At 32.1% G+C, this 25809-nt stretch overlaps 1 protein-coding gene across 7 annotated transcripts in view; it reads right to left on the bottom strand.

The window, feature by feature from the left end:
* Nucleotides 1-779: 779 nt before the first annotated feature.
* The window catches only part of LOC110995696 (LIM domain only protein 7), a 98612-nt gene continuing 73582 nt past the window's right edge, over nucleotides 780-25809 (bottom strand). For 5 of the 7 annotated variants that reach the window (XM_022262982.2, XM_022262979.2, XM_045628650.1 and 2 more), the window contains 13 exons: nucleotides 24608-24747; nucleotides 10859-10991; nucleotides 9077-10711; nucleotides 7475-7789; nucleotides 6485-6814; nucleotides 5829-5984; nucleotides 4508-4633; nucleotides 3843-4279; nucleotides 3607-3727; nucleotides 3297-3413; nucleotides 3049-3182; nucleotides 2650-2780; nucleotides 780-2421 (listed from right to left, as the gene is read on the bottom strand). In XM_022262982.2, coding sequence (XP_022118674.2) covers nucleotides 2234-2421; nucleotides 2650-2780; nucleotides 3049-3182; nucleotides 3297-3413; nucleotides 3607-3727; nucleotides 3843-4279; nucleotides 4508-4633; nucleotides 5829-5984; nucleotides 6485-6814; nucleotides 7475-7789; nucleotides 9077-10711; nucleotides 10859-10991; nucleotides 24608-24747 — 3963 coding nt within the window. In that variant the 3' untranslated portion in view covers nucleotides 780-2233. The remainder of the gene's footprint in view (nucleotides 2422-2649; nucleotides 2781-3048; nucleotides 3183-3296; nucleotides 3414-3606; nucleotides 3728-3842; nucleotides 4280-4507; nucleotides 4634-5828; nucleotides 5985-6484; nucleotides 6815-7474; nucleotides 7790-9076; nucleotides 10712-10858; nucleotides 10992-24607; nucleotides 24748-25809) is intronic. The other 2 variants (XM_022262985.2, XM_022262984.2) reach the window with 2 other exon arrangements.

Raw genomic sequence — 25809 nt, forward strand, 5'->3', positions numbered from 1 at the left:
GAACAATTACTCAAATACTATTAAAATTTCCGGGATAGGGGATTCCTCTATTAGATAAATAACTCGTAATACTGTAATTTATCTATTTCTATTACACTATTTGTGCGCTATATTTATTCATCTTATTTAAGTGACTTCACTAGTCCTGACCAATATATGTGGAGTTTATACATAAGGGTCCATGTGATCGCTATCCGCTTGTGTAGGTGTTGCGATGGTGCTAGTTATTCAAGAAAATTCCAGTATAATTATGAAGTCGCAAGCGAGATATATCCTTCCAGTGATTAAGGATGATCATTACAATTGCTAGCTTCCTTTTTCTTGTTTATCGCAATGGCACTAATAGCTGGATAAAAACACGTGAGATCGCGTAAAGATAAGCCACTATAACTATTATTTCTTACTCAAAATCCAGTACATTTGAGCAGTAGGCGGTTTGTTATAGGTTCCAAATATAATAATCGGAACTGTTTATTATAACCATGATAAGATTTAAATATGTTTTCTATTGCATAATGTATACAGAATGTGGCGTTGTTGTGTAGATGAACTTCTAATTGTAACCTACTCCTTGTAAGCTCAAAGTAGCGGTTCTTTTAAAAAGGTAGTATGTGTCTTTTTTGCATATCTGATTATTTATTAATCGTTAACAGTTATTCCAACTGTTGCCATCAAATATCTTTGCTGTTTTAAGTGTAATAGTAAAGACGTTCTTCTTGCAGTAAAAGGAATTTATTAGAGTAATTCTCATGGAAGTTTTGGACAAAAAAATACATACATAGATTCGAAACATTTATTGATATACAGGTCGTCTAAGGCTCATAGACAATGTACACATAATTACAATTAGTGCAAAAATAACACAGAAAATTATCTTCAATATAGAAACTAATCGCGGTTTTTCTATATTTAGTACATATTACATATAGAATAGTCTTATTTTAAGATAAACTTTTCTTTATTTTCAAATTTATAGTTTGAACTTACTCAAAGCAATGTGATAATGATATTCGTTAGTTTAAGTATAACGATTAGTTTCTTCACTGAACTCTTAGAAAAAACTTTAAGATATTAAAGACGCGATACAAAATATACTAAATTAACATTAATATTTTACATGAAAAACAAACAATACACATTTTTGGATAAATGTTTTCTATATAAACCTAAAATACTCTATTAAAGCTAATTTAACACTGACATAAATAAGTTTATATACAATAATATACAACACTCCCCCAAGTTAAACTCTTAAACAAATTAAAAATATATATATTTTTAAGGTTAGGTGAAGACATGTTATGGCATGGCACAAAATATATATAATGTTTCATAACAATGTTATCGGTGTAATGATATAAAAACTTAAAATATGTAGCTTATGTTGAACACAGGACGAAGTATCGTGAAAATATTCAAGATTTTTAACCAACAAAACTATTGTGAAAGTAGAACTAGCTAAGTCAACAGATGGCGCTTAAACAAAAGTAAAAAAAAACAAAAGCGTGCAATAATGAACTCAGAACTGGCTGAGTTCAGAGACGTTTTGTGAGAGAACTAAATCATGCTTTACGCCATCAGCAAAGACACAAGAATACACAGAAGATATACTCGATGATATAAGTAGCAGAATAGCTGTGGTATAGAAGTATTAGATAGAAACACATTTTAATGTATTGATGATTAAACATTATACATATACGGAAATGTTGAAGTTAAATAAAGGATCAGCTATCAAACCTATAAATACTATACTATATTAGACAAGTTCAAAATAGAAAGAATGGGAAAGTTTTTGGCATTATGAAATTCAAAAGAGTTTATACGAGTATATACAGTATCTTTAACTAGAAAGTTATTTAATGTTAGTATTAACAAACAAGTGACAAATTGTGGCAATATGGCCAGTATTAACATCATCTATCATTATTATTGATCATATGTAAAAATACAACAAGTTTTCGACCTCATATGTAATTCGAGTTTATTGATTAGTATAAAAAATAGATTCAAAGTTTTAATAATATGAAATAGTTAGTAATAATCACACTAGATGCCGTTGTAACAAATCCCAAGGAAATTAAAATTAGTGTAACCTTTGAAACACCAGATTAAATAGAAGTTTTATTCTTCAAACTCCGCGAATATCACGTGATTTGCTTATCTCAAATGACACAATATGAAAAATATAAATCTGAATGAAACTTTTTTTTCTTTACATAGATATTTTTGATCAGACCCTGGAGTACTTGTCTCCATCGTCTGTGGAGTAGCAATGATGGCAATGTAAGCGGTTATGTCGTACGCGTACGTCGGCACCAGCTCTACCGTCTCCCAAGGCACCGCCACATACGGCGCATGTGAAACACCACACGTGGTAGCAGAGCGACAGGGACTCGATTATCATAGCTGCACCACGACCTGGAAATTACGAATGAACAAGTATAATAAGTATCTTTATTTGTAAAATCTTTTTACAATGACAGTTCAGTCTTAGTTATTATACAACTTCTATTTGATTTGGATTATCACTGCAATGTAGAAATAATAAAATGCGTTCATTCGACATATAATCCTGATATTTCTTTTTTATTTCTGTTGATTGAAATTTGCAATCCAAAGACTAGTGTAATTGGCGTTGAACCATACCTAATTCTTCTCCACAATGCGAGCATTTCCTTTTCCCACTAACACTAAGAAGTTTGTCGTCACGGTTTGCTTCAGGACGGTCACGGCTAATATCGGGCCGGATAGGACGCCGCTCTTGCACAATTTGTTGACTGAAATCAATCGATATTATAATCAAATATAAAATTTAAGCATATTAAATTTCTACCAAATGTGCAATAATATATCATCAAATGTTGTGTGTGTCCATCAAGTGTAACCTATTGTGGATGCATCTAGTGTGTTTGTTTTGTGTCTTATTTTTGACTTTGTTTTTATTGTAAGGATGTTTCTGTTTGGTTTCCGAATAAATAAATAAATATATATATAAATCAACCAACACTTCCATTTCCATCAATAAATGTTATTAATAATATTAACCTGTTCGCATGTGTGATATTTTTGGTGGGTGGGAGATTGGGCGTGTGCGGTGCAGCAGTCGGAGCAAGATCGTGGTATGAGTGACGCGCCCGCATTTTGTTTCTTTGCTCCTCTATACGACGATGTTCCGCCTCCTGTAAGCGTTTAAAATTAGTTAATATAGACGAACAACTATTAGTTGTAATTAGTAAAAACAGTAAGTACTAATGGTTGTGTTAAACTTTTAACGCAAACATTTAAGAATATACCTGTACAAGCCAATGTTGGTTGTAGTTATAGTTAGGAGGCTTTTGTCGCGGAGGATTGCGGTTCTGCATCCACTCGGAATTTGAGATCAATTTTGGTGTAGGAGCTGCACTAAGCGCCTGGAAAATAAATGTATTATTAATGTACTAAATAAATAAATAAATCAATCAATCGATATTATCACATATATAAAGCTCTTCAATACAAGTTTAATGCTCTTAGTTATGTGTAGGAACGAAATCAGTAAGAATCCCGTTTACATTTACTGATCGATAATTTTAATATTCCTAATATATAATATTAAATACATACTTGTAGTGTATGTCTGGTCATCGGGTGATATTGCCCATTGGCATTTCCAGGCTTCTGTCTGAGCTGGACCCCGTTTCTATCAATATTCGCATACTCCACAGCTGAAGGAGTTCTACTACTCCTAAAAACATTAATATTGGCTATTAAAACATATTTAAGCTAAAGTTTGTGTCATAGTCGATTAACAATGCGACACAATGGTTATGGTTGGTTATATGATATATAATACAAATTACCTCATGGTAATCTCCCGTTCTATAGATTCTCTGCTTTTTGGTTTGGGTGGAAGAACTGGTTGGGCCGGTCTGACAGGTACTCTTCTTTCATACTTCGGTTTGTCATCGAACAATACTTTTCTGCTTTCTTCAACACCAAAATGATTCTCAATATGTTCTTCTGAGACGAACGGCTTACGTTTCAAGCTCTCGTCTATAATTGGATTCTCTAGCAGAGGTGGAGGCTTGTGAATAGGACTGTGCTCAGCCAATAACAAATTTGGCATTGAGTGCCTGTAGCTCTGAATGCCTTTTCTCTTCTCTGGCGTACTAGCGACAGAAATATCTTGTATGGACTTCTGAATGATTCTGTGCTGATCACGCAGTAGATTTTCCTTTTGTCTTCTTAATTCTTCTTGCTCGAGTTGTAAGAGCTCTCTTTCGAATCGCAGTACTTCCTACATTAAATGTTTGTTTAGTAAGTAAGATTTTGTACAATACGGTTAGTGAATGTTAGTGCAATAAGCTCGCATGGTGTTTTAATTACAGATTGTTAACAGGTATTAATTATCATTTGATTTGCATGTATCTAAATCTTACTCAGTTACTAAGTACTATTAACAAATAAGACACACACAAATCAAAATAAGACAGTACTTAAGATTTTAGTGAAAAAAGTTAATCACCTTTGTGTGGGCATCGTCAAAATGGCGCTCGTGCCAATCTTCATTAACGCGAGCCTTTGAATGTACCATGTCGGCCATCTTGTTATTTACACACACATAAAATGGCGGATGAGTTAAACTTTCACGCTGTTCAAAAAGTTAAATGAATGTTTAGATATTAATGTGATTGCATGAATTGTGAATTGTTAAACGCATTGTCCAACTATGTACAGAAATACTACCAAACATAATAAAGCGCTTACTTTGTAAATAGAAGAAAAGCGTAAAAAAGATAGGAGTTTTCAAATAAATTATTTGATCTCTTAAGAGTAAGTAATAGTTAAATATAAATATGGAAATTTATCGTGCAAAGTGCAATTGAAGATATAGGGTGCAAAATAAGTGCAAATAAAAGGCAATATAAACGTTACATAAATATTTATTACAGCCAATATCGTGCTCTTACAATTAGGTAATTACTAAACAAAACTAGCCTCCATTAAATATACAAAACAGATTTAGAAAATACCTTATTAATACAAGCATTAACAAGCAGTGCTGATGTTAGAGCAGCATTACAGTAATATTAATTTAAACCATAACCAAACTCGTGGATCGTAAGACGAGACTAAAGACAATAATACATTTCTATCGTCGGTGTTTTTTTTTTTAAAAAGGGAAATTTAAATTTTGAATATATGCCATACATTTTTGCATAAATGCGAACTATCACATTAAAATATACTTTTTTATTCCTATAAAATAAAATTATTTAACTAATTGTCTGTTGCTAATCGCCCAGTTCTTACGAAGCCACGAAGTTTGCAAAAAAGCGACAATCCCGTAACCGACAATTTGGTAATCACTTTTAGCCTGACTTAACCGTTACTTACTTATCTACGCTACGCTTTTTATTAAGTTCTAACAGTTTACTTAACAAAACATATTAAAGATATAAAACTTCGCATGATAAAGTTTTACATTCCAACAAAAATGCAAAATTATTCACAAAATCTTCAATTCGTTTCACTGTAGTGAGACGGGAAAGATTTTAAGAAACATTAAATTAGAATAAAAAGTAAACATGCTTATTATAACAAAGGCTCTTGGTCCTGTTTTTTTAATAATAATTAAATTTAAGAGTAGACTAGCTCGTACTAAACAAAAGTTTGCCAAAACCATACACAAATTGAATTTAATGTACTTAGATGACATTATCCCGTACAAATATTCCCAAAGTAATTCTGCCGTAGTTATAGGTTCTAGCGCTACTTTATTTAAGGCACAATAAATAAATTATGTTTACTGTAATCAAATCAGGATATCCTCATTCGTCTCTTACCTGTTGTTGCTGTATTTTCTTGTCTAAATTATCGATTTTATCACGCGATTCATCCGGTAAGACGCTCAATTTATCAGTTAGATCTTTAGCAAATGTTTCATTTTTCTTTTTTGAAGATTCTTCTTCATCTGACGTCACTGTCATTTGGGTATATGGCTGTAAAATGACGTAGAATTATCGCTTAACTATCTGTATGTAGCATACAGCAACATCTATGGATTGAAGCTTCAAGATATAACTATGTTATGATTTGGTTTTGCAAAAGAACTTAGAATGTAAACCAAGAGGTCATTAACTCTTGACTGTATTAATAATGGTATATTAAATTCCACTTTTATATTTTCATGCTTAACATGAAGGCTAAAACAACGATGAAATATTCGTTTAGATATTTGTACATCAATTTAAGTAGTATTTGCTGGATTAGAAACGGAATCACACATTAAGGATTTAGTAGTTTTTGTCACACTCAAACTCGTAAGTCATGACCAATTTTTAGTAATATTTTTTTTATAATTTAAAAAATTGAATTAGATTAGCTTTAAATACTACAACTACTACTTTTTTATATAAGCTATGCAAGTAAAATGAAAAATTATGATTACTTGAAACAATAAAATTTTGTATGTCCAAGAAAAAATTACTAAAGTGTTTACCTCACTATTTTGTCTGCTATGCGGTGTGGATGTCTCAGGTGATGATCCCTTATACCATGCCTCAGCCGAGGGTCCTCTATCAATATCGACTCCTGAATCTCTACTATCCCTCAACTTTGCGTCCATATCGTGGGACAGGGTTTTCTTATATAGGAGCTTCTCTATTTTCGTCTCCTCTTGCAGGAAGGAGGTGATGTCTGGTCTTGGAGCCAGGGTTAGGTCCACGTCGAGGTAGCTGTCATCCTGGCCCTCGATACCAAGAAAACTGGTACGTTTGTTACGAATCTCCTTTTTGATACGACGTGCGGAGTTTGCATGTTTGAAATTTCCCTGAAAATTGAGGATAGAAAATGATTTATAGTCCAAAAAGTTTGGATATTTATATTCAACTCTAAACTATCGCTGTTGAACAAGGTCAATACCGGAGCTGTATTGTATCTAAATATATATATGGAGATTAATATATAAATATATATGGAGATTAATTTATATAAATTAATCTCCATTTCCCTTAGTCACAGCATTACGCGTGAACGGCTGGACCGTCTTCTTTAATTCTTTTTTAGTTAGGTTTGTTATTCTGAGGAAAACGTTATTATGAAATATTAAGAAAATTGCGCAAAAAATTAGAAAATGTAAGAATAATTAACCACTATATTAAGTAATCCTGACTTTTCTTACTATTAAATGCTTCGGTCGGAGTCATTATATTGATAAAAACCATATAAAATAATTACAGTCGCTAATTGTTTGTGGTATTACTCTTGAAACACCATATTTATTTTTCACATGGCCACTTATATGTCGCCCGTCCCGAGTCAGACAGAATACCAACAAAAATATTTATATATTTTTTTGGTAAATATACCAATTCGAAATCAACATTCATAGTTAAGACAGGACAACGTCTGTCGGGTCCGCTAGTACTTTTATAAAATCATTGTCGGCGTAACTAATTTAACTTTTGACAAAAAAATATTCTGTACGTACATTTCCAAGTAGTTCGTCATCGGGACTTTCTTCTGCTGGTGGTGGAGGCGGTTTTTCCTTTGGTGGCTCTAATATATTTGTTGGTAAATCCAGCGGAAATGTGCCCGCATCTACGACATTGTTTTGACCAAATATGTCTATGTTTTCGTACAATGGTGTCACTGGCACTTGTTTGTTACCAACATCTAATTCAGACACCTTATTTTTGGTTATTTCTACGTTAGATTCATCCAATTTATCAGTGTCACTCATCGTAATGTTTGCACTTTCTTCTGAATCGAGCTCTTTGAACGCTAGTTCTAAAGCGTCTATGACCTGTAGGTATTATAATACTATTAATAGAATAAAAAGATAATACACCTATATATATATATACCTTACAAACACTACAATTGAATATAAATTATTCAGCAAAAATTAAAAGATGTATTAAAATGCATGCGAACATAACAAAATGAAAATGTAGCGCAAAATGCGGCGAAGATGCGGGTTAGTATGAAGCGTACTATATATTTCTTACCTTACATTAGCCCATCACCACAAGCTGAGGAATAAACCTAACAAGAAAATCTAATATAATAGAGAAACGAGCCTATTCGCCGAACCATATCATTTGACTAACACTTAATCAGTGTGCCTGTTTACTTATGATATCATTCATAAAGATAACATTCTTGTTGCTCCGTTTTCCTACCTTTGTATGAACGTATTTAAAGCTATTAGCAAAGTAATTATAATTGGCGTCTCGAGAAATGACATTGTGAGGATTATAAAAGATTACATAAATAAAACTCATACATAACATGTAACATATATTTTCGATAATGAATTTACAGATATCACGATAAACAAAGATATCTAAGATTCTAGTTTAAAGGATCTACATGAAAAAATAAATATTCATACAATTGACGTGCTAATGGGCACTATGTTACCCTGATTTATCACTAAGCTAATGAAATATGATTTGAATATGTTTGTTAAGTGCTAGGTTTATGTTATTTGTTTAGCACGTGATGATTTAGTATTGATAGATAATTATGAATGTTACTTTACTTTTGATTACGAACTGTGTTATCAAAATCGATGAAGGGTTTGGAACGCGGAAATTCGTTGGAATAGTTATTTAGACCTAGTACTGACATACATAACTCTCATCCATCTTGCTATCGCAATACATGAGAATGTGTAATAACAGTTATGATAGAATCACATTAATTATTTGCTATTATTTAAATTAGCTACAGACTTGACAGGTATAACTGTATTATTTATTAGTAAAATAGTTTTTCTTCTATTAGGCTCGACGTTTCGCTTAGTTCTTTTCTGCCAGAATGGATTAGAATCTTGTGAGGTACTTACCACGTCACCATCACTAGCTGCATTACTGGGAATATTACGAGTATCATTAGACATACATACATTATTAGAAGGGATATGGCTTAATTGAGCTACTTCGTGACCTACTCTACGACTCTGCGACTGAAATGATACTACGTTAATGGTTTGGTTAATATGCGCGTTTTGTTCGAGTAGTCTAAATGTTTTAATGGAATTTTTTGGCGAAAAGTTAGTAGTAGTGGTAATATCAGAGACAGTTACCATAGGCATGCTTTTGTTAGTAGAGTTGTTGCTGTTAGTGTTGCTTGCACTAGTCTCGCTAGCGGCGGTCCCAGCACCAGAGTTGTTACATATTTCATTCAAGTTTAGATGAATGGTCATTTTTCCCTCAAACACCACGGCATCGCCGTCCGACCCCACCGATACCGGCTCATTTAAACTTACACTGGAATCTTGATTTTCCAAACTTTTTAAGGTGTCTTCATCGTCTTTATCTACTTGAATTTCTGTTACATCTTCTGTGACACTTAAGTCATCAGGGTGTGACAAAGCCTGTGTATAATTACTTGCACTGTCGGTATCTTCAGTCTTGTTGTCATCGCCAAACTCTTCTATGAAGAGATCTTTGTTTTCACTCTCGTGAATTTCTGTAAGCTGTTCTGTAGATTTTTCCATTTTACTGTCAAATGTTAAACAATCCTCATTCGATGATTCGTATTCGGAAACCTCAACCATAGGTTCTCCAATAGGAGAAGCTACTTGAGTGAGATCAGCGATATCATCTGCAGGTGCATAAGAATCTCTAGCGGTATGTATTCCACTATCTTCTGTTTCTATATCACTCGGGATTGTATTGTTTTGCATGTCCGCGCATAAATCTTCTAGACTTTGAACTCTTTCGAACGAGTTGGAAGATGTTTGATCGTTTATATCTAAGCTGTCTAAAGAACGACAGAAGTTCTGCATTTGACTTTCTATTACTGTGAGGTTTGATTTTAACACATTGTCGTCGGGAGCTTCATTTTTCAAAGTGTTTGACGTGGCTTCCGCAGCATTCATTTGTTCTTCAACAGATATCCTAGGTATTTCTTTATTTTTTGCTGCATCGAGACATGACAATCTTTCTTTTAGACTCATTGAAACCTCTTTCACTTCAGATTTCATTACTTTTACTTCTTCTTCTGAAGTTTGTGATTTAAGACTTGACAATCGCTCCCGTAGTGATTTTGTGTTAGTTAAATCTCCATTAGAGAGTCGCTTAATTTTTTCAGGCTCTGTGGTTTTAACTTTTTCTAAAGAAGATAAACGCTCTTTTAAGGGTTTTACTTCCGTTGGTAACTTTGTCAGGTCACTTGTAGATTTTTGCACTTGGTTTTCTTCTGTGAATTTTTCTAAACTAGACAGTCTTTCTTTAATTGATTTTTTATTCGCAATATCAGGCAATTTAAATTTGTTACTTTGGGATTCCTGCGAGTTTTCCCTTTCGAACTGTTCTCTACGTTTATGTATGTCGACTTTAGGTAAATCTTTCTTTGGATTATTGTTCCTTAAGTCGTTAGATCTCTCTTGTTGGAATGAGAAAAGTTTTTCTTCAATTTTATTACTTACAGATGTTCTTATTTTATGTATATCACCATTCGATTTTTCCGGAGACTTGTCCTTGCTGTTATTATTAACGACAGTTTTGACAATGTTGCTGTTTGTAGTCGAGATGATTCTGGACTTATATCCTTCTATTGCACCTTCGTACGTATATTCTTCTGGCTCAGGCGAGCTTATAGTCGTAGTCGTGCTAGTGTCGTATTCATTGGCACTGGATCTTACTTTTCGGTTACCATCATAATTAGACAAATTGTCCATATCTGAGTGGTTTTTATCCAAATCCATACCATCGCTCTGAAAACGAATATAATCAATGTTTACTCAAAAATATAATTCAAACGTACACAATTGATAGTTATAAACATGGCTGTTATTGAAGAAATACATTTATTTATATACTTAGCCAGTTTATTGATAATAAAATAGGCCAAAATGACTTACAGCCAAGCTGTGTGTGTCACAGTCTTCACTAAGGCTGCTCTTGGTACTAGAGGTTCCAATGCCAAGATCACTGAGGTCGTGTGCATCATCATCAGTATATAAGGCGAGATGATTACGCCGTCTCCTTCCAGCTCTGAAAAAAGTTAACAACAATATTAGTTTATGAAGGAGCCACATAATTAAACCCCTAAACGATGGATCGAACTTATATTACATACAAAACAAAATTTTCATATTTCATAAAAATTCTTTTTTTACCCTTCTTACTTTAATTTATGTTTGTGTTAGTATAATCGTAAGCATTCGTCATCCAATACAAGTGAGATATACGAACAACATTTCTCATTACATGATTATTTTGTATTAATCGATAATAATAAATAATTATTTGATGCGATTGTGTTCTTCTTTATAGGTGATCGAGACATAGATATTATTTTTTTAAATAATGTGGCAAAGACTTGTGACGTATCATTAGCGTAAGGCGAAATGAGTTCGCAAATTACCGCAAAAAAATTGACTCTAAAAAGACCGCTAAAATATTACGCATTTTAATATATAAGAGCTAGCAGGTGTCAATATCTTGTTCTAACGGGTTAATAAATAAAGTTCAGCGTAAAGTCACGGTCCCTTATATAATAGTGCCGGTTGGACTGGACATACATATACATACTACGATAATTTAGGAGGGCTTTCTATTTAAATGTCCAAAAGTGTTACGGGGAAAGTATGGTTTGTTTTCACTCTCGTCTTGACGAATTATGATTTGATGATACATGTTTAGAATAATTTTAAGTACGTCTGTTTCCGTTTTAAAGTCTACGATTTTCTTTCACTGTGAAAGAAACATTACATTAAAAAAATCGACTGTGTAATGTGATAAGTGGGAAATAAAAGACTATAAATTAAAAACATTAATATAAAATTCATTTAATAAATATAAAAAAAAGTTTGCTGGTCTATACAACTTTAGCATACATGCCGGAACTAAACTAATTTAAATTGCGTAGATATTAAAAATAAAATTTGACAGCTCTGAGGTAATTGTCAAAACTCGCGCTTGACGTAACATGGCTAATGGACGACACACGTACGTAAGACAACATAGACGAACAAGTTTACATAACGGAATGTACGGCAATTCGGTACTATTTTACAAAACGTGATGCTTTTGACCCAAGACTATAATTTTGTACCATTTATTATATCATTGTGTTGAAAATGTTAAATAAGTACCTTTCTATTTTTGTACTTAAAACAAGAAGTGAGAACAAATGTCATTTTAAATTTCAACGACTTTTTATTAGTAGAATAAAGTATATCTCACTCATATTTGGTAGAAAGAAAGTAGGTGTACGAATGACGATTTGAGTATGAATTGATGCGAGAAAATGATTTGGATTACTTCCTAATTAACAAACATGTGACTTACACGGGCGCAAGCATAAAAAAGTTGTTTTAAAAAATCGAATTATATATAGAACATGCTAAGAAAACTATGAACATATTTATATATATTTTATATAAAATAAATAAAAAATCACTATAATATAAATTTTCCCACATTTATCATGAAGTCGTATTAGAAGAATGTTAATAGTCAAGAACACGGAAAGCGTGTATGCAATTTGTTCGGGAATCGAACCCGCGTCACGAGCTCGTGCCTCTTCTCACGAATCAATTTTCCTGTAGCAAGGATATGCCAATTGCAGGATCGTGAAATCGAAGATTTAAAGTGTTAGGATCGACTTTATCTTTCATTCACTTTCCAATTAAAACGATTTTAAAACAATTCTTAGGAAATTTTATTTAGTTCTGTTCTAAATAACAGTAATTTATCCCCTTTAAGGCACAAAACCACAAAGATTTTGTAAGTGTGTGGTTAAACTATATCTGTTATTACTGCTCATTTTACATTTATGTCTTAATCTTGTGGGCTGTATCGTTAAAGTTGGAAACTTATGTCATTATTAAAATAAAGTTTTTATCGAGTTGTAAAAACTTGTCGTTTGAGAATCATCATCAGTTAGAGATACAGTCATTTATGTAAACGTTTCAATTGTTTTAACCTAAATCATGAACATATAGGTACATAATAAATTACGACACCTAATGTAACAAAATATTAATTGTCTCCAAACTTTCAAATATTTGTTTATACGACAGTTAGTGCGAGTAAAGTTAGATGTCCTTTGTGTTACGGTATCATTTTTATAGTTAATGCCGTCCTTTGTAAATCCAATAGATAAGGAAGGGAACAACACTATAAACTAACTGGCAATGACCACAGAACAAAAAGCGATTCCCGATTCACAGGGAATTTCTCGCGCGTTATGGCGCGGTGCTCAGTATGGGCACGCAAAAACTTGTGGCTCTTCAACGCTTCCTGAGCTGTCGGCTACCAAATAAGTCGAGAGCCGTTTGAAAGCTGAGCTTTTCACATCTATAAGCAAATCGCAGTTCCTAGAACAAAACTGTTATAATCGAAGGTTGCTGTTTGTAAACGGCGTTTTGTACCGTAAAACATTTATATATACATATGGTACTTGTTTGATAATTATAAATGCTGATTTAAAACATATGCAGAATTTGACGTTTCAAGTAAGATTTGATTTTGATTGGAACATAAATAGGCAAAATAAAGTACTGCATTGTTTATCATATTGACTATAGCAGTGAAGGCTAAACCAGCATTTCCTGGCTGTACTGAGATGCTGGTTCCCTGCATCAGTACATTTCCAACAAGTTGAATTATTTAAAAAAATACGTTTATCACGATATATTCGAATTTGATTAGTTAAGTTTCATCCCGACGCGAAGCAAAACGTTTTGAAGTGTTGTAACAAAAAACGTACACCACAAATGAAATGTCGTGCAAAAATCCACGAATTAACGTACTGTACGTGATCACATGTAGATGTTGGCAACACTAGAAATGTCGGAATTTCAATTAATCTAACGTGACTATGAAATGCTTGAAAACTGTCACGACAAGTTCAAAGACTATTAAGAATAGAGGAACGACACATTATTGTTAGATGATTGATGGTATTAGCATGTACGATAATTTTATTACGTTTATATCTCGTACGTAATTCAAAATTGCGAAGGTTGGCATAAATATCATTAAAAATTGACACAACTTTTAATTTATATTTGTAAAGGATGTAATTTGGTTTGATTAAAGTTTCTTTAAATGTATAATATGTCACACCAGTCCTCAATGACGAACCCCTACTCGCTGGACCGACCAAGTATAGGCCCTTACAGGTCTTACCATCATACAGATGCAGAAGCTTGCCGAAGAAAAGGGGAAGTTGTGCGGCGTCACGAACACAACTTTTAGACATGTTGACAATCCTTGGATTTCAATTTTTAACATTATCGGAATATTTCATATAGCATTCGTTTTTCAAGACTATTAAGATTAGTTTTCAGTTTGTACTTAGTTGGTTTTGTAATTGTAGATACTCATTTGTAATTTTATTTATTAAATTTAGTTCTTCACTCTTTGAACTGTACCCTTACTATTTCATATTTTCTTTTACTTAACAAGGGTTTCCTGGAAGAAATCACTTGTTAGCGATAATCTGAATGTATATGTATTAAATATGTGACAAAACAAATTGTAAATGTATGAAATATTAAATCCGAGCTATATCTGCGCCATCTAATAAGTATAGAATATTTTGTTATTAATTTTAATTTAATTTTAAACGTGTATTTAAACAACAAAGAAGTACTAGACCAATACCTATTTTTTTATTAAAAATGCGTTTAACTTTTATTTTAAGTTGGAATTTACGCTAACCAAACATCTATATATATAACCAGTTCTTGTAATCATATTTACTTTTTTATTATCTGTGATTATAGCCCATTTGACATCTCTAATTACAGATCGACACTTTAATACTATTTAATGATTAACTTTTTAAAGATAGTAGAAAATAGACGACGTAATAAAGGACATATAAATGATATTTAATGGTGTATCATTACGTTGAGCGCCTACTTAAAATGCAGCGTGAAAAATATAATAATTGACCGTGGTTTAAACAGGTATCATATCAGTAGAGTAAAAAGGATAATGTAGCTTACTTATTGTAAGTTAAGACGGATAATACAAAAGTGTGTTTGCTTTGTTTTTTATAATCAAATTGCTGTTGAATACCTTTTCAGACTAGCTGGGACGTGAAAAGTGGACGACTAGAAAAATATTATTTTAAATATTCATAGAAACCATTCATAGAAATTACTCTGCAAAATTACACAAAAGGTGACGCATAATTGTTTTTATACAACACTAGATGGATCCAGTAAACGTCACGATCAACGTTTCACCTACAAAAATGTTAAAACATAATTTTTAAAAATTAAATAGACAAGACAACAATAGAGAAACAGCCGATCTGTTGAATATGAAATAAGCGCACGACCAACCAGGCTCCAGAAGATAAACCTCACCTTATATGGAATTTTTATTAGTTTTCACAAAAAACTTTCAAGCAAAATTAGAGAATTATTTCTAAATAAATTCAAAGGTCTCGCCAAAAGTAAATTAATAAAATCAATTTCTAAATTAACATTTATTACCAGTTCGCAAGTCAAAGGCGTGTAGCAAGAAACTTTCCGCAACTGTTTTTAATCGCTAATTTAAAAAAAAGCTATATTTACTTCAAGCGAGTGCTTTGAATTTATTTAATAATAACTATCTAATTTTGCTTGGAAGTTTTTATTTTAACTTTTTATTGAAAAATCCAACTGTAGCTTTTTCGTATTTTTATTTACTTATTACGTTTCCACAAATATATCAAGATCATTAAGCCAAAACGGTCCAGTCATGCTCGGGTTTTAGCGAAGCAAACGACCAGCAATACATTTTTAAATATCAGATTACGTTATCATTCATAAGTGTTAGGCAAATGAGAACAGACAATTTAATTCGAGAAATTGATTCGAGAGATTAATACTCGTGAATGGAAAGAATTGTATTTTTTCCGTATACACAGAATAAATGAAAAAAAAAAAATTAAATTTTATTTAATCGCTGGAAATGTTTTTTACCTTTTATACTAAAGCTATATTTCTAAAACATTTTATTATCTCGCACTCGAATCAAGCAACAGCTCCAATGTAATAATTACAGTCCTTTACTATGAACACACATTCCTTTACCGATAGCGAATTGCAATCGTTATCGTAATGACGCGGAAACATACATTTCCCTGCTTAAATCATTCGTTATCGCATTTACCTTTAATTTTCATACTACACAAATATACTATTCATATTATACAATAATATTTTGATTACCGTCAAGTATCTATAATAAAAACTGAATCGTAAAATATTTTTATGGACTCCTAAACTACTTAACCGATTTAAATTAATTTGGCACACCGTGAGCAGTCTAGTCCAACTTAAGAGACAGGATAGCTTAGATCTTCAATAATAGTCGCAATTTTATTTAATTGCAAATTGTTTGTTTTTTATTTGATATAATTGTAACAAATGGCGTTGTGTTAAAAGTACCAACGTTTCACATTAGCTATCTACCTTTCACATAAGTACTACCGTTTCCCTTGAATAGTTTATTACTATGGAATATAACAAAAACCTTAGCCACAGCAATGCTGGGCCTAATCTGCCAGTTACATTATATTTTTGAATTTGCTAAAACTTATACGTATGAACGTTGTACGTATCTTAATAAACCAGTTAACCAATGAGTCACAGATGAGGTAAGATAAATTGATAGTATTTTAAACGATGTATAATGATGCTAATTACGTATCAGCTACTTGCTTTAACTGCGAAATTGGTTCGCGTGACTGAGTGCAATGTACATATATTTGCTATGAAAACGCTTTAAAAATATATTATGTAATCTCAGAGGTTTGAGTCCTTTACCACCAGGTAATGGAATGTCTATTTAAAGCCATTTAAAAAAAAACATAATCACACACTGATGACAGTGATGGTCTAATCTCTTCAGCCTGCCACTCTAATCGCAGGTGCGATCCCTTTGTGGACCAATTAACCCATAAATGGACTTTCTGTCTAATTACGCTACTACCACACAAGAAAACAGCGTACCAATTCTTAAAAGGCCGACAACGCACTCGCGAGCCCTCTGGCATTGAGTGTCCATGGGCGGCGGTATCACTTAACATCAGGTGAGCCTCCTGCCCGTTTGCCCCTGTTCTATTAAAAAAAAAACACGCTCGTACGTTATGAAGGCCACGTAAGTAAACTGGCAAGTCTCAAATCCAAAAAATCGACGGCATATGTCATACAGAAGGCATCACAAGCTTGTCTATGAAATAAAAATGATTAAAGAAACAAAGACCCCTATAGGGTTGTAGCGCCACTTGATTATTATTGTTAAGATATAATTTTTAAATCTTGTGTCATTGAGGTTGATTACAGATCATCAAATGAGAACTCCAAGCCGCTACATTGTAATTCATCAAACCTAATTTCGTAAAGGATGATATCGAGGTTTCAAGGCTGTGTTTACATAATAAAATAATAAAACCAGTTTTAAATTATGTTTGCATTGATTCAATCTACTTAGATTGAGATTGTACTAGTTAGTACTTCCTGTGGAGCTTCCTAGCGGTTATCTCGTGAGAACGCGCTCTCTCAATTACCAAATAGGGCAGATGGAGATTTATAAATGGGATTCTGTGTGTTATTAATTGCTTGTTGTAGTATATTTCAGATAGTGGTTGGGGGTTATGGGGTACGCATAAAGGAAATTGCTATATCGATAGCAATAATATTAATATAAAATAATAATATTAGTAGGTCGCAAATATCGAAAGATACCATTTGGAAAAATGAAGTGACAACAGACTTAGTTCTCTTTTATGCTAAGTTATTATAAAAATGCAAACACCGTATAATTGTAACATAGAAATAAGATCCAGTTTAAGATACTTTCGACGCATTTGGACATAATCGTGTCAAATAGTCAATGAAATAATAAATATTATATATCAACTATTAATATAATTAATAGTTGTTTCATTTTTATACATTCTATGAATATAAAAACGTCATAGTCGTATGAGTAATACATACCTATTGGTTATATGATGCGGAGGCATTATTGGAAGGATTGTAGACGAGCATCCAAAGTTTGACTACTTCAAAGTATTGCTTAACTTCAATGATTAATCGACTTACCCAGCTTCCTTTTACGTTCATTGGATTCTTCCCACATTGAACATCTTCATTAAAGTATGGTAACTGACATAAATTACTATGTGACTTTTAAAGTGGTTAAAATAAGAAATTGTGTAATTATGAGATAAATCTCTAGCTCTTATCTAATGGGACGTAATTTTAGCGACTATACGTGGATCGTTTTAATTATAGTGAGTAAGTTATAGGAGGGAGCGGTAATAAACTTAAGACTTTTTATTCTTTAGCCGCAATTTTCTTTATTAAAGCTATCTAGTTGTTCATAATAAGTAAGTTAGTCTCATTCTTTTAAATACATTGAACGACGTGATAAACTGAAAGAAATGGATGATTTAGTTAAATTGTATTAAGATTAAAATACAATAATGGGACTACTGAATTTACTTGTATTTTTTAAATTTTCCTTTATTATAATTATAAAAAACATTATTATTTTTAAACAAATAAAATATAGTTTTATTATCCTTTTTCAAGAGATATTGGAGCATAGAAAGAAATTTGGAAAACACGATAATTTTTGTAATAAATAATGTTTAAATGTTCCTCTTTAGCTTATAACATAAACCGAACATAATACGAATATGGCTCGAATATTATTAGGATTACGGCCTTTTAAAGCACACGATAGTGCGTTAGCTCATGTTGCAATGTGCGTACGCAAGAAACGTTACGATTATTGCACTGGTATGCGTTACGTCAAGTTCCTGGTTAGTACATTATTTATATGGTATTGTCTTATGTACGAGAGTGAAATCTTTAATATAAAGAACATGTATTTTTTGTACCTACAGAAGTATGCCTTCTAAATCATACAATATCATTATTATCGGAAATAAATATGTAGTCAGATATGTCACACGCAGACGTAATATGTTTAAATATATTTGTTATAAGAGGCAGTTAACTTCTAATATAACTGAATAAATTACTTCAATCGTAAACATTTAATTATTCTAATGTATAGAGAAAGTGTTATCAGGGTGTAATTACGAATGAACCCCGGTGTGCAGGGAAAGCTCGCCGGGGGCGGGCGGATACCGGAAATAAACCAACCGGAAGGTAGGTCTACTTGTCTTTGATCTTTAATGTGACATTAGGAAATGCGAGTGGAAAATATGTTATAAATATTTAAGAAATCAAAGTATCAGGTATCCGTTTACACATACCTACAGAGTCAAATTACAAAAGGTGTTTATTTGTCTGGTGTTTTAATCAATATGGTCTGACCATTAATTAAAAATCACATTACACTGATTTTTAAGAGCATTTAAAAATAATAAATAATTCTGGTTGTATGTAAGCAGCTGCTTTCTGTAAGACAAACAAATACCTATAATATATTATATGTTTATCTATGTGTTATTGTATGTAAACATAGTATTATTGTTATTAATTTTATGGAGGATTTCATGTTTTTAACATTCAATTTATTCAAAACAAATATAAAACAACAGCAAAGCAATCTCTTTCAACAAAACACATATGTTTTTTTAGTTAATCCATTATCACGACTTAGTGCAAGTGGCAATAGAGTGGTTTTGCATCAAATAATGTGGCTTTTAGGGTCATAAATGTTTACTACGTAAATTAAATCTCAATACGCAATGATGTGGCGTAATAAATCTATAATGTTAGTTTTGCAAGTGGCCAGTGACATTTGATTCTCATAATAACGGTTATTGAATTATTACGATTGCTTTAACATACGGTATGATAATTGCGATCATGTGATGGGTGCAAATGCAATCATGCTTAGATAATTTAAGTTAATCTAATGTAATTAAACATTTATTACTAAGTAAACACACAAACTCATAATCATAAAAAAAAACAAAATTTGAAAAGAAGTGTGTGTGTGTGTGTTGAAAAATGAAAAAAAAATGAAAAATATTTTATTTCTTCAAAAACGGTACAAAAAAAAAAACATTCCATGGTTGCGACCCTCAATTAAGTGTAAAAACACCTGTGTTAGAAGGCCACGCTCTTCCATAGCAAAAAGATTTTCGTACCATGTAGTTGTGATTTCTGTGATTCATGAAATGAAAGAAATGTGTGGTGAGTGTGTGTGTGTGTGTGTTGTGGCAGTAACTGCCCCTGGCTTTAGCATATTCTGCATAGCATATTTCGGAGAAGCAGGCGTGTTCCGTAGCACTGGTCATTCTGCCAGAGACCAGAAGATAGAGCCTCAGACACAAAAAATAATAAAAATAATGCAATGTTGATAATAGTAAAAATTAACTGTATACTAAGTAAAGATGGCTTGCAAGATTTGTGTGGTAACTAAAACTACTATAAGAAATAGATATATCAATATTTTTGGGCAAATTAAAAACTAAATTTCATGGGATTTTTGTTGAGTTGATGTACTTTATAACTGCCACGATTTGATTTTTATAGAACGAGGCAAACGAGCAGGAAGCTCATCTTATGTTAAGTGATTTTTTTTTGTGGTTGCTGCTGCTTAAAGGGAAAGATTTGTATTTAAATTAGTGAAGTCTGCGTCTCATAAGTCAAAAATCAATACATTTTTGGCAAAAAAGTCATGGTTCGAGGAAGACTCATTTCCAAATCTCGCCTTAAAGTTTTAATACATGTTATTAAAGAAAGACGACTAAAGTCGGGGTAGAAAGCTTGCATATAACTGTACTTCCTACTCGTAATCGGAATAAAACGCAACATTTAAATTATAGAAACTAGGGGAAAGTAACAAGTTACAATTACAGTCCAATCTGTCTGTCTGTTTGATCGCTTAAACGCCCGTAATTTCTACGATTTTCTAAGTATTATTGAAAAAATATTCCTGGAAAACTATTTTAGCTATTGCTATATACAGTATTTGTATATGTTTTATGTAACAGGCTCAACAGACAGGACGCTCAACTGATGATAAGGACATTTACATTGCCAAAGAGATGGCAAATGCGTTGCCGGCCTTTTAAGAATTTGTACGCTCTTAATTTATTTACAAAGCTCGAATAATGTCAAAAGAGATTTAAGATGATTTAAGATTAATTAAATTCTAGTGGGTAGGTACTTTATTATTAAAAATATATCAAAGTACATTAAAAAAAAACAAATTTGTTTACCAAGCTATATAAAACTTTAATAGTCTATACATCATTCATGAACAAAAATGAACCTAATATGAAGAATAATACCAAAAGCTGGCCAGCGACACGGATATATAATATATGGAGAGAATCAGAGCGTTCCTTGTACTCAGCTTGTCCGTCACTTGATACGCTCTCAACTTTACCTAACCGTAATTGCGTAATACAATATACTTGAATGTAGTACAAATGTATTAATTTTAAAGAAAATTTGATACCCGGAAAAGTATTGTACAATTCTTACGTAAGAGTGTAACAATTGTTTAAGTTTTCTAATGCTTAAGTGCAAACATGCAAAACTGTCTCATAACACGGGAACAGCGACAATCTTTTTATATGATTATTAATAGCAATTATGTTTTATTTATAGACTGGATAATCAGTATTTAATGCTGGTAAATTGGTTGAATTACTCACGCACATGCTAAATTTTATGATATTTTAATAACAACATGCTCGGAATATAGAAAGTATACACAATTTACTTATTGATGAATTACATAATATATTTAGAATATGTATATCTTTAGTAATTAAATGCAAATTAAAGTGTGATTAACCTTTGTAGCTGTCACGCATTAGTTTTTGTAATGAATAAAAACCTCTGTACTGAATGATATCAGATTAAATATAGAATCCTTGAATAAAAACAGATCACTTTATAAGATATAAAGTAAATAAGACAGAAATATACATATTCATGGGTGGGGCATATAGCAAGATACACAGATAAAAGGTGTACTTTAAAGACAACTATTTTCGCGAATGGAGAAAGAAAGCCATGGACAGATTCAGTTGGAAAAGGCTGGAGGAGGCCTTTACCCGCGAAGGGGTTCCGATCGACGGTACTGAACTTAGCTGAGATATAGGATATACAACATGATAAATAGAATAATGTTTGAAAATGTAAAAAATATTATCTGTATATTATATTTTTGTCATGATTGTAAATTAAACGGGCTTTATTATTATTATTATTATTAAAGGCGCTTATTTAATTTAATTTGTTTTCTAAAATAGCAGCATAAGCAAATGCACTGAAGAAACAAATGTGACTTGTAATTTAAGGTGTCGATGGACAGTGTATCGCTTGACTATTTGATACATCCAGTACTTTAATTCCGCGCTGACCATCGGAGCGCTTCGGACGAGACAGACAGACATGCGGTCTGTGACAATAGCTACGTATATATTCGGTTACACGTTTGTTCTTTTGTTTGCTTTTCAATGGATATTACTTAACCCTATTGTGTATTACATAAAGCAGATTATGTGTCTGCGTGGGAAACAATCGGCTGTTTAGTACATAAAGTAGATAAATGAAAGTAAATAGAAACGGATTTTGAATTATTCTTTTATAAATAACGCCGAGAAATATAACAAGAAATAAAACAGTAAGCACATGTGATATATAAAAATGAATTATTTACTCGAAATAAAAACATCACTAACGTAAAACGGTGCATTCGACGAATCCCTATACAAACATCCACCGTTTACTAAACTAACAGTACACAATCTTTGAACATGCCGTAAGCAGTTTATGGGTAATTAAACAGTTATTTTTGTCATGATTTAACCAAACGCTCTGATTTTTTATCACCAAGTTTCGGCTTATATCACTGTTGGAATTACGACTGTATTCTACACAGTATCAAAAAACACCTTCAAAATGAAAAAAGTGTACTGAGAGAGTCAGGCAGTCGAGACTACGATTATACTTTAAGTGTACAAAACGTATGAACAAATTTTGGGGAAATCTTTAGTACATATAATTCATCATGCTCAACCAACTTGGACACTTGAGCAGAAATCTAGTGGGTAAGGTAACAAAATGTAACAGCTGGGTGCTTGCGCTTGCGCCGGTAACTCGATCAGTCGTCGCGCGGCCACCGACCGAGTCACACGAAATCAACACCGTTCAGCTGACATGCGAATGAAAGTTCAATTACATTAGAAATTTTAATATTTAACCTAGCAATTATCCTATACATGATTATTTGATTTTCTACAACTTATTCGCAAGTTTATATATTACTATTACGCAATCAAATAAAACATTTTAAAAATTTCGAATAATGAATCGAAGTCGATCACAGAACAAGAAAACGATTTCAAATATTTCGCAACACTGAATTATCGCTAAACAATTATTAATTCTATACAGTTAGGCTTAATTTTCCGCGATTAAAACGAGACTTCTGTTACGTTTTTTTAGACTACGGTCAATTCACGCCACATCCGTAACGCATTGTCTAAACGATAATTCAGTACAAAAAGCTACAAAACCAAGGTTTGCATTCTAAATCGCTAATGCCATACTCCCACGTAATATTTCTGCAGAAATGATTGATTTACCATCTAATATGGCGTATATTGCAATGGTAATTAAGGACATTCGATTTTATTAGGTTATATCTGAATTGTGGAGCTCATTCGTCTTGTACGTGTTTATTGCCTATTTGCGAAACTGTTTTGTTATTTGATTTTAATCTAAGCTTTAACGTTAATGACTTAAACGAATTGTGCTGTGCTAATAAATTGGTTTGAATATTTTATTAAAATACGTACCTACCCAAAATACCAGATATATTTGGCAAATTATTGTTTAATACATTGGACAGTTTTACGGTGAAAAATGTGTTGTCTTTTACAGCAATTATTTTCGTTACTATTAATCAAAATAGTAAGTACTGAAGTATGCCTTCTAGATTGGAATAGTCAAAGCGTGACCGAACAATGGAGGTTATTAATTATGAAAATCGTAACAATAGATTGACGAAAACAAATCAGATAGACGCTTTCACTTATTTTACCTAAAATTACGTAATCAAAAATTTAATAAGTAATTAATTTGCGATTAGTTGCGAAGCTAATTGCTAGTTTTCATTGTTTTCAGACAAAGCCTTGGGCGATGGAATTGTTTGTGACCTGTTTGTGAAATTTAGTTTTTAAGATGAATGCTATTTCTGTATACTTATATACAGAAATAGCATTTAGCCTAGCAACCTATGTATGTTATAAATAAATAACTTATACAATGATTGTATATTTAAATCTTTATATAAAAATGAATTTCTAGTCGTTAGTCTTGCTAAAACTCAATAATAGCTGGACCAATTTCGCTAATTTTGGTTCTAATTATTTGTGGAAGTGAAGGAAACATAAATAATAAGTAGAGAAAAATACAATTTTTTTACATAATCATGAAAAAATATGCGTATATACTTTTAATGAAATATTTGCCGCATATATATAAGGAAGTAAGAATAACATATAATAACACCGTTTCGACCAAAGCATTCATTTGTTTCTTTTTGACAAATGGTCTTTAACCTCTGATGAAAAGAGATAGATCAGTGCTTTGGCTGAAGCAGTGTTATTGCGTCTGCCTTGTAGGCAGCATGAAGTTAGTAAATGTACTGACCGTTCTTCCAGCATCTCGTTGAATGTCTTGCCCTTGCCACGGGGCTGGTTGATCTCGTGCTCAAACCGCTTCACCTCAACGCACCGTTCAATGATGTGCTCAACTCGCTTCCGCCGTGATGACTTCCAATTGTCTAGGTTCTGGAAAAAATTTGTACGTCATACGTTAGTGAGAAAATGTTCTGACTATCCATGCTATGGGGATTACATAAATAAACTTCAAAACTAACATATAATTAACAACATACCAATAAAATAACAATAATAAAAATACATATATAAATCTATGTAAAAATCGTAAAAGTTAAATATATTTATTTATTTATTAACACTTCATTGCATTACATAAAAGAAAAAAAAAATTAAACATAATTTAATGAAAAGCAACTGGCCGTATAGCTTTCGAGCGATTTCTTCCAGGCAACCACTATAGTTAATGGAATAAATATGTTTTTACAAAACATCAAAAAGGCCTGTCTAGCATTTATTTATATCTGAGAACGAGACTAAGAAGTTATTACATCAGGTGAGCCTCCTGCCCGTTTGCCCCCTGTTCTATAAAAAAAATTGAATCGTCACATAATGCATGTTGTATCATCAATGTGACCTACTTGTACTTTTGTATTATTGTTCATCTTGTTACAAACTAATGTTTTAATTTTATATAACTTATTTTCAAATAATTACATAAGTAATGTACATAACTAACCTACTCTAAATTTTCTCGCTAAGTGAATGTAATTCTTTGAGAAATAATGTATCTTTGAAATGTGTAGGTGTTTTTGATAAAATTTTACATTTAACACTGATATTGTGTATTTCGGTACAATATTTTGACTTAATCATTCTAGTGAATTGTGTTTTAAAAATTTTACAGCCTTTTGCATTAATGTTTGAATAGGGTTTTATACATGAATTAACTAAGACAAACATTTTTTGAATAAAACAATAATCTCTGGGGTTATGTCAGTGCAATCATTTCCGGCTTAATATATATTTTGGGACATACCAATATAATAGCAATTTAAAAAAAGTTTTTTCCTACAATGAAGTTCACAAAAGCTTCACATGAATTACACTTATTATGACTTAATTTAATACTAATGAATAACTTAAACAAGGTTAATTAAAGTCTAGTGTTCTATGTTTTGACACTATATTTGTGTACCGTTCGTTTGTGTGTTGTTCGTTTTTAAAATGGCG

This window comes from Pieris rapae, chromosome 6, assembly GCF_905147795.1.
Source record: "Pieris rapae chromosome 6, ilPieRapa1.1, whole genome shotgun sequence".
In the NCBI taxonomy this organism is placed as follows: Eukaryota; Metazoa; Arthropoda; class Insecta; order Lepidoptera; family Pieridae; genus Pieris; species Pieris rapae.